General features: G+C 38.2%; 1 protein-coding gene across 1 annotated transcript; it reads right to left on the bottom strand.

Annotated features, from left to right (window-relative positions):
- Positions 1–410: 410 nt before the first annotated feature.
- Positions 411–15,841, bottom strand: tmtops (multiple tissue opsin). Its single transcript, NM_001317903.1, is given in 4 exon segments — positions 411–635; positions 2,674–2,910; positions 5,427–5,755; positions 15,484–15,841. Coding segments are annotated over 4 exon segments (1,149 nt in total).
- Between the last annotated feature and the right edge of the window lie 948 nt (positions 15,842–16,789).

Here is a 16,789-nt window from a genome sequence, read left to right as displayed (position 1 = left end):
GCCGAAGCATTCTTAAAATCTATATATTAGAATTCAGAACCCGAGAGGTTGCACATGCGTAGGAGAGGAGAGATTAGCAATTGATTTTGTAGTTTACTCTGAATTTATGTTAAGCGTGACAAACAATAATAGCCATCTTCTGTCAGGCTGAGAAGTACAAGTACAAAACCAATGTTTTTTCTACTCTTAGAGAAAAAAATATTTTGAATAGACCTCACGGAATTATAGCATTGTAGGATATATAGGACACTGTTTCTGTTCTTGGTTATTACTGCTATTATCACAAATGAATGGTTTCTTTAATGAGTTCCAAGTGCCTATTTTACCCTTATATTTCAAATTCATGATGTCTTTCCTTTAATTTACACATCAGTACTGTGATTAACTAGCAGGAAGTCTGACATTAAAACTCATCTATCATCCCTGTAATGTACTGTAAGAGTCAATTTTCTTTGCATTTCTGGTGAAGATGTTGTGTCCTTTGTCCTCCTCGCTTTGTGAGTATAAAAGATGCTGCTTTGAACCTTGCACCTCGTTTCCAACCGCATCTCTCTGCTTTGTCGGGAAGTAGAAATATTCTCATTGTGGTGAGGGCCCGATTCACATTTTATTAATGCTATAAAGCACCTGTAAAACTGGAGAGAGAGGAAAAAATACAATTCAGCACAAAGATCAACATGACATTCTTTCAGATATGTCCCTTTTCTATTTTAAATATATACCCAGAGTGCTCTTTCATTTTATAAATTCTCTGTACCAGAACACATGATCTTGATGCATTACCTTATTAAAATGCAGCAAAAGCGTGGGCAAGAGGAATGCTAAACATAGCTTTACGCTGGCTGCATCTCTCCAGCATTAATAAGTTCTTATCCAGAGCCATACATAATGAAATGCGATAGGTATTTTAGGTGTTTTATTATTATATTCATGCACTGGTATCTCTGATCACACCACCTAATTAAATGTGTACAGATATCCATACTATTTTACAAAATGAAGAGCTGGTTTTATTGTAAAGAGGGCATTTGAATTTGGTATCAGTGCATCAGTAGGTGCCCCTTGGGGGGGCAAACATTGGTAAAAGGGTAAAAAACATGAAATTATGTTTTAAATATGTGCATGAGGGTTGTCCAATCTAGGGCTTCCTCTAACAGTGGAAGACTTTAAACGGAACGGAATAGGTCAATAGTCCAGACTACAGCCGGAGGATTGCAAATTACAAGATGGATACCCATAAACTGTATTACATATTTTCCCTTCATGTGGTTTTACTGCAATTCCAGCCCCCCCTACCCCATCCCTCAAATCTCTAACTCCAGCCCTGTAACATTTTTGTTAGTTGGTAGTTACACAAATAATGAATACCCATATTTCCTAGGGAAAGTTGAATAAGGGAATGTAGAAGTGGCAGAGATTATATAAATACCCCTCTTTCCCACTGGCACATACTCTCTCAGGCAAACAACATTATTGGACTCACAGATCTTTCACCTCTATGAAAGGGGTTATGTAATAAATGGCACTAAGTTTGCCCAGGAGCAGTGACTCATAGCAACCAATCAGCAGGTAGCATTTACTGGTGACCTGTTGCTGATTGATTTTCTAGATTTGGCTCTAAATTTTCAAATGATCTGGTCACCCTAAACGAAGAACTACAGCTGCTCATGGATTTTGGTAACACATTAAACAGTTTTATGTACAGTAAATTCAATGCAAAGTGTCTGTCTCTCTGACAGACACTGGATGTATCAACTGATACAAAAAAAGAAGTTTTTATTCAACTTCATGGCACGAGTTGGCAGTTTATTAACCATATATTTTTTTCCAGTTTGTGTTTTTTTGCACTAAAACATGATTTTTTTTGTGTAAAAAAACCCCACCAAATTTCACCATCTAAAAGTTGTTGAGGTCATATAGAATTCAATGGGAGCTGTCCTAGGCAACTTGTAACAATCGTTCTTTAATTTGTGGTTTTAGAGGTTTTCAGGGTTTGTCCATTGTCAGTCCATTAATTAATGGGAACAAACCACAGAAAATTTGTGGTTTTCATGTTCTTTTCGTCCTGTTCCACATTTTAATTTATTTGTGTTTTTTCAATTCGGATCTTCTAATAAATGATGACTAAATAATGACTACTAATTCTAGTCGACTAATTTTAGTTGAAATGGTTTAGTGGAGTTGTTTAAAAAATCCTCTAAAGCAATGAGTATCAGAATGCTGATAAATGTGCCTCCACGTGTATTTGTCAGGCTTTTTGCCCAAGCCCCTCTTTGAGGTCTGTGCTTTGGTCTGGGCCCCCCTTACCTCAACGAGTTATAGATATCAGAAAATATCGGTGTATTAGCTCCAGTAATTGACAGTGAACAAATGTTCAACCTACATTTCTCCCTAACTGAGCTACAAGCTAGTCTTGATTTATCTGGAATAGCAAAATAATTATCACCCATCTGCCTAAGGGAATAATGTAACAACAAATGCAACCTATAAGACCTTTACTTTCAACCAGCAGGCCATAAATACTTGTTCATGCTTCCAAATTTGCCTTAAGTAATTTTATCCTTGTTTGGTATACATGTGTCTGGTGAATTCCAGTGAATTCTGAATCTGTTTATTTTTAATGTAAGCCTTACATTAAAATATACAATGTAAAATATATAATGTAAGCCTTACCTGTTTGTTCATGAAGATGTAAATTAATGGGTTAATAAATGTGCTGCTCTTGGCCAAAATGGAGGGTATAATGCTAACTGTTGGTGTGATCATTCCAGGTTTTCCAAATGCTGTCATCAAAGAGACTAAACCGTATGGCATCCAGCACAGCAGATAGCAGGTGACCATGCAAACTACCATAAAAAGTAAGCGGTGCTCCCTCTTCTGAGCTGTTGTCATGTTGATCCTACAGACCTGCTAAAAGTGGAAAAAGAAGCATTAGAACTCAAGGCAGGCATGATCACTTAAATACATTTCAAGGAATAAATATAGAATATATTCTTTCTACTGATTTCTTGCTGTAAGAGTTAAGTGAAATGAAGAGCTAAATAAATACTGAAGTTAAGAGGATATGACAGTAAAGACCCCTGACTGTGACCATGTGGGTGTTTATGCTCAGCAGTCCTTGACTACGTAAAAAACAGCTAGGGGTCTAGTGGGCGATAACTACCCATATGTCACTTAAGAGACCCTGTAATCTCTGTTTATGGTATTCAAACATAACAATAAAGAATCAAACAATGAATCATATATGCTCCATATAGAAAGCTTCGTATGTTAATAATTACACACCTCGTGCTTTGTTTAGTGACTGAAAAATAAATGATGAGATTTACTTTTGTCTCACAAATCCAAGTATATAATGGATTTGCCCATACTTATAACCGGTTCACAGGAAATTACCTTGATATCTGCAGTTCTTAGCACCTCACTCCCCACACATTTTTTTATTTGTTGGTCTTGCAGGTCAAGTACTTGCAGTGCAGAACTTACCAATAGACATGAATTGTGTTACAATTAATGTAATGCTCAATGTTTATCAGAGACCTACCAAATTTATATTTATGCTTTGCAAAGGTGGGGTCCCAGTTTCAGTTCCAACCAGGGCACTATGTGTGTGTGTGTTTCTCTTGGCACTCCGTTTTCTTACCACAGTCTAAAAACATATCTACAGGTTCATTGAGGGGCAGAGATTTATGTGGATGAATAAAGGATAAAAATAAATAATAGAAGACCACTTCTGACAAGCTGGCACGGTTTTAAGAACCTAAAATGTCTTGACATGCCATTTCATTAAACTTTGTTAACACTCATGAAAGTTTTAAAAAGTGTGGTAACATTTAAATTCTTTAGGAACCCCCCAGGATTTAATGTACCTGCCCCAAAGTCTTTTATTCTCATTTAAACTAGGCAGTAGTGATGAGCGAATTTTTTGCCAGGCATGGATTCGCAGTGAATTTCCGCATTTGGCATTGGCGAATTGTTTCACGAAACTTCTGTGTAAATTAGCTGCGGAAAAATTCGGCGTGCACAAAAAAAATTGTCGGGCGTCAAATTGGGTGCTAGAAAGGGCGTGGTTGTGTCAAAAAAGGGCGCGGTCGCATAAAAATAACCCGCAGGTGACAAAAAAAAGTGCAGGCAACCAAAAAAAAAGACGCTGACAACAAAAATATACGTGGGTGACTAAAAAATTTGTGCGACAAATGCGTTTTGCAAATTTTTCGCCATTTCACGACTCGCAAATTTTATGGCGAAGCGAAATGGGACAGATTCGCTCATCACTACCAGGCAGTGGTGCTGATGTTCTGCCTACCTGCCCACAGAAGTGAGCTTTAGGGGGCCCATTTACTTACTCACGAACGGGCCGAATGCGTCCGATTGCGTTTTTTTCGTAATGATCGGTATTTTGTGATTTTTTCGGAAAATTATCGCGACTTTTTCGTTACCAATACGATTTTTGCGGAAAAACGCGAGTTTTTCGTAGCCATTCCGAAAGTTGCGATTTTTTCGTAGCGTTAAAACTTGCGCGAAAAGTTGTGCTTTTTTCGTAGCGTTAAAACTTAAAAGGCGCAACGTTTTGCGCAAGTTTTAACACTACGAAAAAATCGCAACTTTTTGTGCAAGTTTTAACGCTACGAAAAAATCGCAACTTTCGGAATGGCTACGAAAAACTCGCGTTTTTTCACGCAAATCGTATTGGTAACGAAAAAGTCGCGATAATTTCCGAAAAGTCGTAAAGGCACCGAAAAAATCGCAAAAAATACGAAAAAGTCGCAAAATGTTCGATTTCCAATCGGAATTTTTCCAATTCGGATTCGAATTCGTGGGTTAGTAAATCAGCCCCTTAGTGTCGGCATTACACACTACTTGTAAGAATCTTTTATTTATCCCTGGGACATCTTCGGGAGCAGCCAGTTGTTTGTAGGAAATGTAATCGGCACCACAAGTTTAACTGCAAATGTTCTTGCATATTTATCCCTGAAGTAAATTACAACTGAAAAAACCCACAAAACTCTGCAGATGTGTTAATGCTTTTAAGTAATATGTACTATTTCCCAAATTGAAGCACAAATGCCTTCATTACAAATCACTGATAAAACACTTGAGGGCAGATTTATCAAAGTATGAAATTAGCTCACCACAGTAAAATTCCACCACCCTGTGTTTATTCCTGTGGGATTTTCATTCACCACTTGATAAATATGCCTCTAAATATCCCATAGGAATAAAGAGAGAGCAGCAGAATTTTAGTGTGAGCTCTAATTTCACACTTTGATAAATCTGCCTCTTACTATCTAGGAAGAGAGCAGAATCGATTTTTCATCAAACGAAACAGCAGACAGAGTGTAACCTTTGTTAACCATTGAAGGTGTACAGGACTGAGATAACTGATATGATCATGTATGGTCAATAGAAACCCAAGGTTAACTTACCCCTCGTATTACTCTGACGATGTGTCCATAGCAAAATATCATGATGAACAGGGGCAGAACCAAACAAAAGAGGAAAAGGCACACTATGTAGGATATGTTGTTTGATGATTTTGAATGCCATACCACTGAACAGGTGGTGCCTGAGCTTTCTAGGCCATAACTGCTCCAGCCAATGAGAGGTGGCAGGGTCCAACACAGGGAGTAGAGCCACGACACAATTATACAAAGCCAAGACTTCTTGTAGTCTGTCATATCAGCTTTTGTGCATTTCAGTACTGTAAGGTAGCGCTCATAGGACAACATGGAAAGAGAAATCATGGATACCAATCCTAAAAATATATAATGTACAAGAAAGAATATCAATCAAATGCATATATACAGATCATCTATACATACATAGCATTTGTGGAGATCAGGAGTTTATTTTAATTCAGGGGGGGGGGGTCTAGCTGTTGCAGAACTGTCAGTAATGTCATGCAATCATGGTGTTATGTTTAAGCTTTTACATATTTTTGTTAAAGGGATTCTGTCATGATTTTATGGTGTACTTTTTCATTTTTAAATTACTCTTTATAGGCCATCCAGAGCTTTCTGAAGGAGCCATCACTGCCCAATAGAACCACTTACAGATAACCTATTGTTCCTCCTACTCAGTGTAATTGAAGGTGTCATGAATTGGCCGAGCAGGACTTGGATTTTTAACATTGGGTGCTGTTATCATATCTACCATTAGGTGGGGCATGGGAGCATTTTTAGCATAACAGGTGTCAGGGAGCTGCTATCTTGCTACCTTCCCATTGTTTGCTGATGGGTGCTGGGTGGAAAGGGAGGGGGTGATATCACTCCAATTTGCAGTGCAGCAGTAAAATGTGACTCAAGTTTATTTGAGCACAAGTCACATGACTGTGGCACCCTGGGAAATGAAGCAGCCCCATGTCAAATTTCAAAATGAAATATACAAATATATGTTTGCTTTTTAAAAAAACAGATTTCAGTGCAGAATTCTGCTTAAGCAGCACTATTAACTGATACCTTTTGAACTGATACATATTTTCCCATGACAGAACCACTTTTAAAATAACAAAGAGCATGATCAATTTTCGCACTCTTCATGCAGCAGTAGGCTATCAGCTAGAGATATATTTAACTGAATGCATAGTGTTCCTCTTGAAATGTGCTAGGCCCTTTTTTGTTTTTTACATGAGGGTCAAAGTGCTGTGTTTTCCGGCACAAAGTAGTCCTGTGCCTAATACTTGTCTTAACCAAGTGGTAAGTACAGGGCTTCCTTACAGTGGAACCATGTGCAATTGTAAGGGATGCAAGTGCACGCCCATGTTCAGCACACCTGATCTCCTTATTCCTCAGATACAAGGTGTGTATCTTTTGTATCATGTTGTGCAAGCATACTTAGACATTTTGGGAAAGAATGTTACATTATTAGCGATGGGCCAAAAAAAATTGGCAGGCATGGATTAGCCGTGGAAAAATACGGTGCGCATCCAAAAATTGTTGGCTGCGTCAAAAGAATTGTCTCTCTCATTAAAAGAATTGTCTCTCACGTTGAAAAGAAATGTCTCTCATGTCGAAAAGAATTGTCTCTCATCAAAAGAATTGTATTTCGTGTCAAAAAGAATTGTCTTGCTCCAAAAAGAATTGTCTCTCATCAAAGGTATTGTCGGGAAACAAACCTATTGCGTATGTTTTGAAAGATTCGCAAATTTTTCGGCAAAATGAAACGGGATTTCGGCATTCATCCATTGCATTTTTTTTCATGTTTTTTCCCACTGAAATTTGCTTACTGCTTGAATTTATTTCCATTGACTTTATTGCATTACTCAAGGTCTGAAGTGGTGTAAAATAACAGCGTCAAATCTGGTGTTCAGGCAGCAGAAAAAATAACACAGCTTGATGAATTGTTTTACACAGTATGATAAATAGGCCTCTTCATGTAGAACAGAGAAACAAATGTCCTATAGAGCTTAAGAAAAACTCACAAAGCAGTGCCACATAACTCATAGAGACTTCAGATGCAGTGGCAAATGAACGTGTTTATTCTAACACATATAGACAGGCATCATGCAGATTTTAATAGGGATACTTCATATATCATATACTGTATATTTAAAGGCCAAGTATAAATAAATAATAAAAAATAAATAAGTATAATAAAAGAGTCTCTGGTCATCTCTATTTGATTATCTTTGGTGAGTGTTGGGGAGGGCTCCCTATTTTGAATGCTTTTACTTTTATAGAGTGCCAGCATAATATTGCACATCATCATCATTATCATCATTGTTGTTGACATCAGTCCCTATCTTAGAGGTGCTCACAATGTAAGTACATACACAAGGTTCAATGTCACCAGATTGAATTATCCAAGTAACATTTAAGGGCAAAACTGTTATGCCTGGAGGATAATCACTAAACTGTATGCAATTTTTAATACTTTACCTTTATTGTTAACACTATTGGGTAAACTAGAAAACTCCACCTATACAGATGTTTAAAATTAGAAGCACTTCATACATTACATATTGTAATGCACCATGACTAACAAAACCAATAAAAATTGTCAGTTTAAAAACAAAAGAGCAACATGGCCTCCAAGGAAAGTCATTTTGGCATTTTACTGCCAATAGATTTTGCCACATTAGTGCCACCTAGAACAATATATTTATTCTGCAGAAAGCATTAGGGCTCTGGCACATGGGGAGATTAGTCGCGGGCTGCGTGTGCCATCCCACCGGCGACTTACATTTTCGCCGGTGGGATGGCAGGTGATGGCAACTCAGGGAGATTAGTCTCCCGCGAACAGGGAGTTTTGTCGCGGGCGACTAATCTCCCCGTGTGCCAGAGCCCTTACCGTACTTGAGTAAACAGCTTTAGAAGCTTTCTCTGTTTGCTTAAGATAGCACCTGCCATTTTAAGTAGCTTCCTGCCAGCAGTCTAGCCATTATAGCTCAGATCACACATTCCTAAGGGAGGGGGGAGGGAGTTCTTGGGAGTTCTCATTCTTGTGGTGGAGGGAGCAGGAGAGGGGAGAGAGAAGAGAACAGTGCAGACTGTAGCCACGTGAGGACTCAGTGCAGCATTACTGTAAGTGTTTATAGCTGTATTTCTATAGACCTTTCTGATAAAGCTTACTTAGTTCATACCTTTGTATGTATGTAAAATGATGCCTTAATTTACAAATCTATATCTTAATATGTCTCCACTGAAACATTCCACATAACTGACAATCAAAATGAAACCAATCAACAAGTATCAATCTGCAATGGTAAACCTCTGGCATCCCACCCTCCAGGCATACCTGGGTAAACCTTGTATCTCATAAACATACCCACAACAATAATAGTGACACCCAGGCAAAGTTAATATGAACACGTCATATGGAGTTGTCTTCAGAGCTGGATTGGTGGAATGCATCAAGAGTTTATGACATAAATAAAGGCATTGTTGCATACAAATATTTTTTTTGAAGACTCTCATGGGAGTTGGCACCAGTTCTAGCAACCAATTAGCAGACAGACCTACCTGGAGTAGTCACCTGTTTAACTGAAATATGATTGGATCCTATTCAAGTAATGATTTCCAAGCTGAAATGTGCATTGACACATTTCAGCCTGAAGACAACCACTTGAGTAACCCATAGGAACTATTAATATTTTAGTTTCAATAATAGTTATATTTTTAGTTTCTGTTCTGTCGCACATTTCTCTTTCATGAGAATTGAAGGCAAAACTGGTAGTGTTGGATGCTTCTCCATTAGCTAAAAATCTTCTGTGAAGAAAACATCCTTTGTGCAATCTCCCTAAAGGCATTTAGGTTTTTTTTCATTTTTGAGCGTTACTGGATGTTTAAGGCAATTAACTCTTGCATGATATAAAACTATGTTGCTATCTAGAAAAAATGTACAGGAGAGAAGGAGAAAAAGAGATTTCCATGATGTGAAGAATGGGCAGGTTATTTATTCAAAAATATGTATGGACTTTTACTTAAGGTATAATATTGCATTGAAATGGTGAAAAAATGATTACAGTGAACCTGTCAGTCTCCATTATACTATATATTTGTTCAAACATATAGAGCAGGCAATGAAGACTATTTTAAGGGAGGAGGTACACAAACATTCTGCAATAAATCAAAATACCTTAGCCTGTAAGCTCCACTAGGGCAGGCATGGAAGGGCTACAACCTCTGTAATGCACTGCTTGTTTTTTGCTTCTTTATAAATAAAGGATAAAAACAATGAAATCATGGCTTCAATTTCAAAGGAAAAGTTTTCCTAGGATAGGGATAACGTATAAAAAGGTTTTAAAATACTTTGACACAGAGATTTTACATTGAAGATTCCTTTGCATAGCACAAATAAAGATGGCAAGCAGAGATTATTGTCATGTATTATACTAATCCAGGCTGTGTTCAAGTGTACAAGTCACAGCAAAGAGGCCTCCAAAATCTTTGTAAACCTTCTAAATTATGGAATGCAGCGCACTGATAATGCATCATGGGTAGTATAATGCTGTCAATCAAATCTTCCCACTGTGCAACTAATATGTTAGAGCTCCCCATCACCACCAATTCCATGAATACAAGCTGTTGCAATTACTTTTTCACTACTCATAACATCCGGGGAATATCCTTTTAACACTGATATATGACTTCAAAACTCAATATGAAATGTATTATGCACACTGGATAAACAAGAATAAAGATAAGAATAAATTGCATATTAAAGGAGAAGCAAAGGTATAATCAGTGTGGGTGCCAGTTAATGGTAAGAAACCCTCTATTTTACGTGATTATTATCACGTAGCTGAGACCCCAGGCTGGTGCTCCGGTTTGCTAAAAATCTCACAGGCCTGGGATAATGCTGTAACAGCACCTGGTCACAATCTGCTTGCACTTCTTTGATTTTCTCTGCGGCCCATGGCAGGATGAGCATAGAGTGAAAAGCAGGTTTTTTAACTTCAAATTTCATCTTTTTTACTCTACTGCACATGCAGACTTGGGTTTGCACAAGTGACATCAACAGCACACTGCACGTGACTCCACTTCCTCTACGCGTGACGTAACTTCCGCCAGAAGTGACATCACTTCCTGCATGTGCTCACCTTCTACACCCTTAACCCCCTCCCCCGAGCTCTTCCGCTGGCTTTTTTTATTATATAAGCACCGAAGAAGTGCTCCCTAGGCCATTGCAGTTTTCAAATAACAGGAGCACCGGCCCGGGGTCTCAGATAAGCGATTATACTCTCTGGGGGGGGGGGGGGTGCCTAATATATTGGCAACCCACAGTAATTATATCTCTCCTCCTATGTATCTAAATTTGTCCTTTGCCCTACTTATCACATATGGTATACAGTATGGCCAAAAGTATCTCTATATCCCTTCTAAATGTCTTTAACTGTAAATATTTACTGTCAGGTTCCAAACTCTCTCTGTAAACAACATCATTTTTTTATGGGTTAGCAGCCTTTAAAGTGCTTAATATTGCTGGAGAGGTGCAGAGGTTGCCACTATTGGGCTATTGGAGCAGTATAAACACAATCTCTGAAGAGATAAATGCTACTTCATTATCTGGCAGTCTGACAGGCAAAGCTGGATTTGGCGGATATCAGAAGAACATTGCATGTATGAATATCTACTGTGACGTTAAGAGGAGCAAGGGTGTCAGAAGCAGTGGTGTAACTAGATGTTACTTGGCCCCACAGCAAATTCAATGTAGGGACCCAAAACATTGGTATGTTGACCAATTCTCCCTGCTCAGGAGGTTGCTTTATGGTTTAGGATAGACCTCCTGGTCTGGGAAAAAGCAAGTGTTTGGATATGTTTAGCCAGGAAAGCATACCAAGGACATGTTACAGGGGTGAGTCACCATTTACATTAACTTTTAGTTTGTTATAGAAAGGCCAATTGTAAGCAACTTTTCAAGAAGTCTTCTGTATATATTTGTTACTAATTATGTGCCGCCTTCTTCTGACTTTTTCCAACGTTCGAATGGGGGTCACTGACCGCAGCAGCCAAAAAACTACTGCTCTGTGCAGCTACAGTTTTATTATTATTGTTGCATTATATTACTTATTTTTCTATTCAGGTCCTCTACTACAATATACAAGTCTCTCATTCAAACCGCTCCCTGGTTGCTAAGATTTGAACCCTAGCAACCAGACAAGTGCTGAAATTCCAAACTGGTGAGTTGCTAAACAAAAAGTGAAAAAATTAAAACAATATAAATAATAACAAATAAAGAGAAGTTTCAAACTGTCTTATAATATTACATTATACTATAAGTTAACTCAAAGGTGAACAACCCCTTTAAGCTCATGTAGTGTTAGATATAGTGAATACAGGGTATTCATGGATCTTGTGTATTAAAAGCTTATAAAATACAGGACGCACACAATAATAATAGATGTAATCAAAATCATTGCACAGTCTGCATGAATCTTTAATACATTCATTGTCAATTAAATTGACAATTGAAAGACGTGCAATAAAGGTGAATGTTCAGGGCAATAACCCAGATGGGTGTACATAGCACCCTGAATAGACAGCAGCTTCAGCTGAGTTGTGGTGCTTAACTGGCAGAGATATTCAAAATGTGTATACTGTAAGTGAGCCCTCGGTGCCGCAGCCACAACCCAGCCACAATGTTGTGACCACTATTAACTACTTGGTCACCATGCTTCCTACAGTGTATAAATGTGTATGAATGTGCAAAACACATTGGTTGTAAGAAAATACATTGTATATAGGATGATATAAAAGTGTATCTGACATTACTAACATTTTTAATTGAACTGCTTCATGGAAGATATTACATGTTAAGTAATTAAAAGTCTAATGAATATTGCAATTCAGGTTGACATATTATATTAAGCCCAATCTAATGAAATGTAATTATGTGAAAAAGTTCATCTTTGCTTTGTACAAACGGAGGGTAATTTATGTTGGCATGCATGACTGTTAACCCTTTCTAGGGTGTTAATTAAGCTCCTTGGAGAGTCAACATACCCATTATTAATACTGCTGTCCTTGAGCTCATGTTAAATGCATTAGCTATAAATGGAGCCACTTACATTGATATCCCATCCCATTGACTATCTGTTTTCTGAATTTAGATTGAGATTCATATAAACAAGTCTTCTTACAAAAGGACTGCACCTGTGTAGTCCAGTGTGTAAATTATACAACACAGAGAAGAAAAGTATGGGGTTTGTCTTTGAATCAAATATGTAATTGAACTGACAGAAAGCTGTTTGTCAGGAGACCATTTCAAAATGCTTGCCCGTGCTGAAATCTGCCACTTATACCAGGTAAAATCTAACAGTGACATGCAGCATGAGTGTGTTGGTGGCAACCAGGGAAATTGCTAGGTTGAGGACCACAAATAAATATATAAACAACTGCAAGAAAAAAAACTAATAAAAGCTGCTTGTAAAACAGTTTTTTTAAACATCTGCTACAGGTTAGTGAAATTTTAGAACAGTAATGTTTACCCTTTAACTAGGGCAAAATTCTCACTGCATTTATTTTAAATGTACTATTCTTTCTCTATCAGCTTGCAGTCCTGGTCATAGGGCTAATTCTGCCTGTGACCCAGGACTCTCTTTGTATGGTAGAGGCAGTGCAATGGAAGATAATTTCTAAGTCTGTGTCTGAGCATCAATTCCAGCAACAAAAAGCTGTCCTAGAGATTTACTGTCCTCCACTCCAAGTTGTTTCTATTTTTGGGTTGAAGTGATATTTACTTACTTGCCCTGCATGAGAGCAACTCCACAAAGTATGTCCAGCTAGTTGTGAGGTTACACCTCTGGTGCTCTCATTATGGGTGTAATGACCAAGTAGCATCGGGTGAAATCACTGCAAAAGCAGAATTATAGCCCCCTCTGACACCAATGAGGTAGGTCCTCCAGCCTGTTCCTAAGTATGCATGTTGGTATTTGACCTTGGTCTGTAACAATAGTGATCAGCAAATCTGTCCTGGAACTGTGGAAAAATGTAAACTCGTAAGATACACCGGTCACTGGGCATTTTTTTGTGCAAAATGCGCTGAGTTAATCAGTATTTTTTACCACTTTTTTTCTGCACAAATTACATTGGAGTCAGTGGGGATTTTTTTCATGAGTGCTTTTTTGTGGCAAAAAATTTAATGGCATATTTTTGCAGCTGTTTTGTGAAAAAGTTCAGCAACGGCAAATAATTGCAGAATTTTACAGCAAAACCAAAAAAAATTGCAATCATCACTAACCCTAAACCCTGCCTGCCTTGCTTAAGCCATTGGTACTTTGCTTTTGGATTTTTGCCAGCTTTGCCATTTGTGCCTACTCTGCCTGTTTCCCGTACCTGCCTTGCCTGCCCTGCCTGTTTCATGCCTCTACCTTGCCTGCCTTGTCTAACCTGCCTGTGCCTAAATAAAGTATAAGCCTTTATATGGTCCAGTTCCTACTTAGTCTGCTTAACCAACCTTTCAGCAAGCAGCTATGACACTAGTAGGGTTGCAATGAGTATATTCAGTGAATATGATCAGTATGAGTTTCCAACCAGTCTAGCCAGGCAACTTGCATTTATTAGATAAACCTCTGTTTTCTAGTCAACTAGTAACTTTGTGTTGGGCTAGCAATGCAGATAAAGCAGGCAGCGGGGAAGGCAGGGAAAGTGGTTGCTTATGTCAGGAATCACCTGCTGCATTCAGCTTCCTGCTGGGCTCCTGCTGTTTAACTAGATTCATGGAAAAATCAAATTCAAACCTCACACAGTCACCCAGAGATATCAACTAACACCATGTCATTACAGTGATAATGATCGGGGCATTTTTGAGACTTTATTTCATATCACCATTTTGAATGAGTCAGGTTTTAAATATGATTGCCTCATTATCACCATAATGACATGCAGTTAGTTAATGTCAGATACCAATTATAGCATGTACTTCATCTTTATAATTAACTAATTTTTGTAAAAGTTAAATAAAACACCTGTGTTGATCACTTATTTTACTGCAGTTTTTAGAGGTGTTAGACACGTTTGTACTTTGGCCCCTCAGGTCAGAATTTTATTAATTCCATCATTTGTATACATGTGCAGCTACATCCGCAACCACCTCCAATCTGGCCACTTCCAACAAAATCATAGTATTATTCTATTTCTTCCAATATTCCAAGAATGTGTTGTACAAAATCGTGCCCTAATGTTTCCTCTTTAGCACACAACAAGTGTTTGGAGTACACTAAACAATTCTGTAAGCATATAGTCACTATTTATTACTTGTATGACCCCACCACTATCAGTACACAGTTGTTAAAAAGTTTGCACAATAGATGAAGTTAACAGATAAAGCCTACATGTAATTTAAGCAAACGTTACATTAGATTATGTATAGCCTTTCATAGTGTAATTATATTAACATGCAAATGAAAAGTATGCATGACCTTATGCATGACTAATGTGCAACTGCCTTTTACACTTACAGTTTATGTAATTAAATAAGCATCCATAATATTTGGAGTCACACAAGTTTTTCTGCTTTAATGCTGATGCCATCCTTCAATGTAAGCTATAGCTGACCCTGCCATACAACATTCTGTGCCGTAATGTAGTGTATTATTCACATAGACATTGTACAAAGAATCTAATGTTGAAAAGAAATCCTGTTATTTAGGTTCAACTTGTTTCTTGCTATATTACTGATCCGAAAGGCACATAGTTTACATGCTATGTAGGAAAAATATTATGCATTCTGAAATAAGCTTTGATTATAAGAATGCAAACCTGTACATAGAGAGCAAATCTGTACAGCTATGAGATCTCTTATGCAGAATGTTTGGGATGTTTGGGATATCAGATTCTATACCTGTACTTTTCACATGTTTCTAATATTTTGCATGTTAATAATGGGAAAGTTAAGTTATGACCTATGGTCCATATGAAGAATAAATTGAATTATAACATGTTACAGCAATGCCCTGTGGGTTAGTTAGGTCAGGCAGAGTATTAATACAGTTAAAGTGCTGCTGAAACAGTAAATGCTTTACCATCTGCCAGGGATACTTACCAAAGAGGGAATTGCAGAATCCATACCACTTGCACCCTTGCTGTCCCAGCAGCCAGCCCCCTGATACACTGGAAACAAAGCTGAATGGAGTCCCAAATATGCAGACCAATAGGTCACTGACACTGATATTCAGCAGGATCATGTTTATTGGGGTCCTGATTGCTGTAAACTTCACGAATATGAGAAGTACGAAAGAGTTGTACAGAGATCCAAGCACCAGAATACAGCCCAGGCAGACTGCCACAACACTGTGCGCTGTCCTACTCAGCCCAGTGGCAGGAGGGAGAGAGTCTCTAGTCTCCCCGTGGCTGAGATTGAGCAGGAAACTTTCATTCTGCAAGTTAAGTGCAAGCAACATTGCATCTATTTTCTGTCTCTTCTTCCTGCCCATTGGCTGCAGAAGATCCCATACAGCCAGGCAGTATTGCCTTCCATAGCACAGTCTGTCATCTTATATTGTGTGCTGGGGGATGCTAGAATAAACAGAGGATACTTAAGCTCCCACCTACTTCACTGGGATTTGCCTGCAGCCTTGCATGACGCTGGAGAGGGTGGGAGATGATCCTGTAGGACTGGGGAATTTGTATTTGTTGCCTGTATCTGTACTTGTAACCAAATCCCTGACCAGGACAAATGCAATGTCATCACTATATCAAAGCTTTGCTTTTGTATATGGAATATACTCTTCTCACATTTGCTTTAATCAATGATTTTCTTTGCTTTGTTTTATGAGATCATACATTTTACAGAAAAGAAAAATGACATAAAGCAATTAAATGTGTACAGACTGAAGCGAACAGATAGTCAGCTGTGGAACTGAGAGGTTAATGCTGCTGCAAGGGAGTTAACAAAAGGCAGCAGCTGAGGAAGAAGGCTAATAGATGTAGGGACACACAGGCTGTCTCCGGGGCTCTACTCTACAGCTCTCTTTACCTCTGTACAGCTGCTCTATGTCATTCTCTGATCTATCACTTTCCTGCATGCCCAGTGCCTAAACTTACTCCGAGTGTTACAATGACAAGGAAAATCTGCTTAATCTGCGTCAACATTTTTTGTTGACATCACTATTGGTGAGCAACATTTTGCAGAGCCACTGATTTGGGATCACTGTTCCAGACTGTACAAATGTAAATGTTCACCTTCTCTGCAAATTGTATATTATATCCCCTCCATACCAATCTTTGTCTCCTCAATTTCCTGACAAATGCCAAAGATATTTTAATTCTTATAAAATTTCAGCATTTTAAATTCTCCCCTTCTTCACAAACCATTTCTCCCTTTATTTATCACTCTGGCCTCTCAGGTA

The sequence above is a fragment of the Xenopus tropicalis genome, chromosome 8 (genome assembly GCF_000004195.4).
Source record: "Xenopus tropicalis strain Nigerian chromosome 8, UCB_Xtro_10.0, whole genome shotgun sequence".
Lineage (NCBI taxonomy): Eukaryota > Metazoa > Chordata > Amphibia > Anura > Pipidae > Xenopus > Xenopus tropicalis.
Note: the sequence above shows the minus strand (reverse complement) of the source record. Positions and strands in the feature narration are given on the sequence as shown.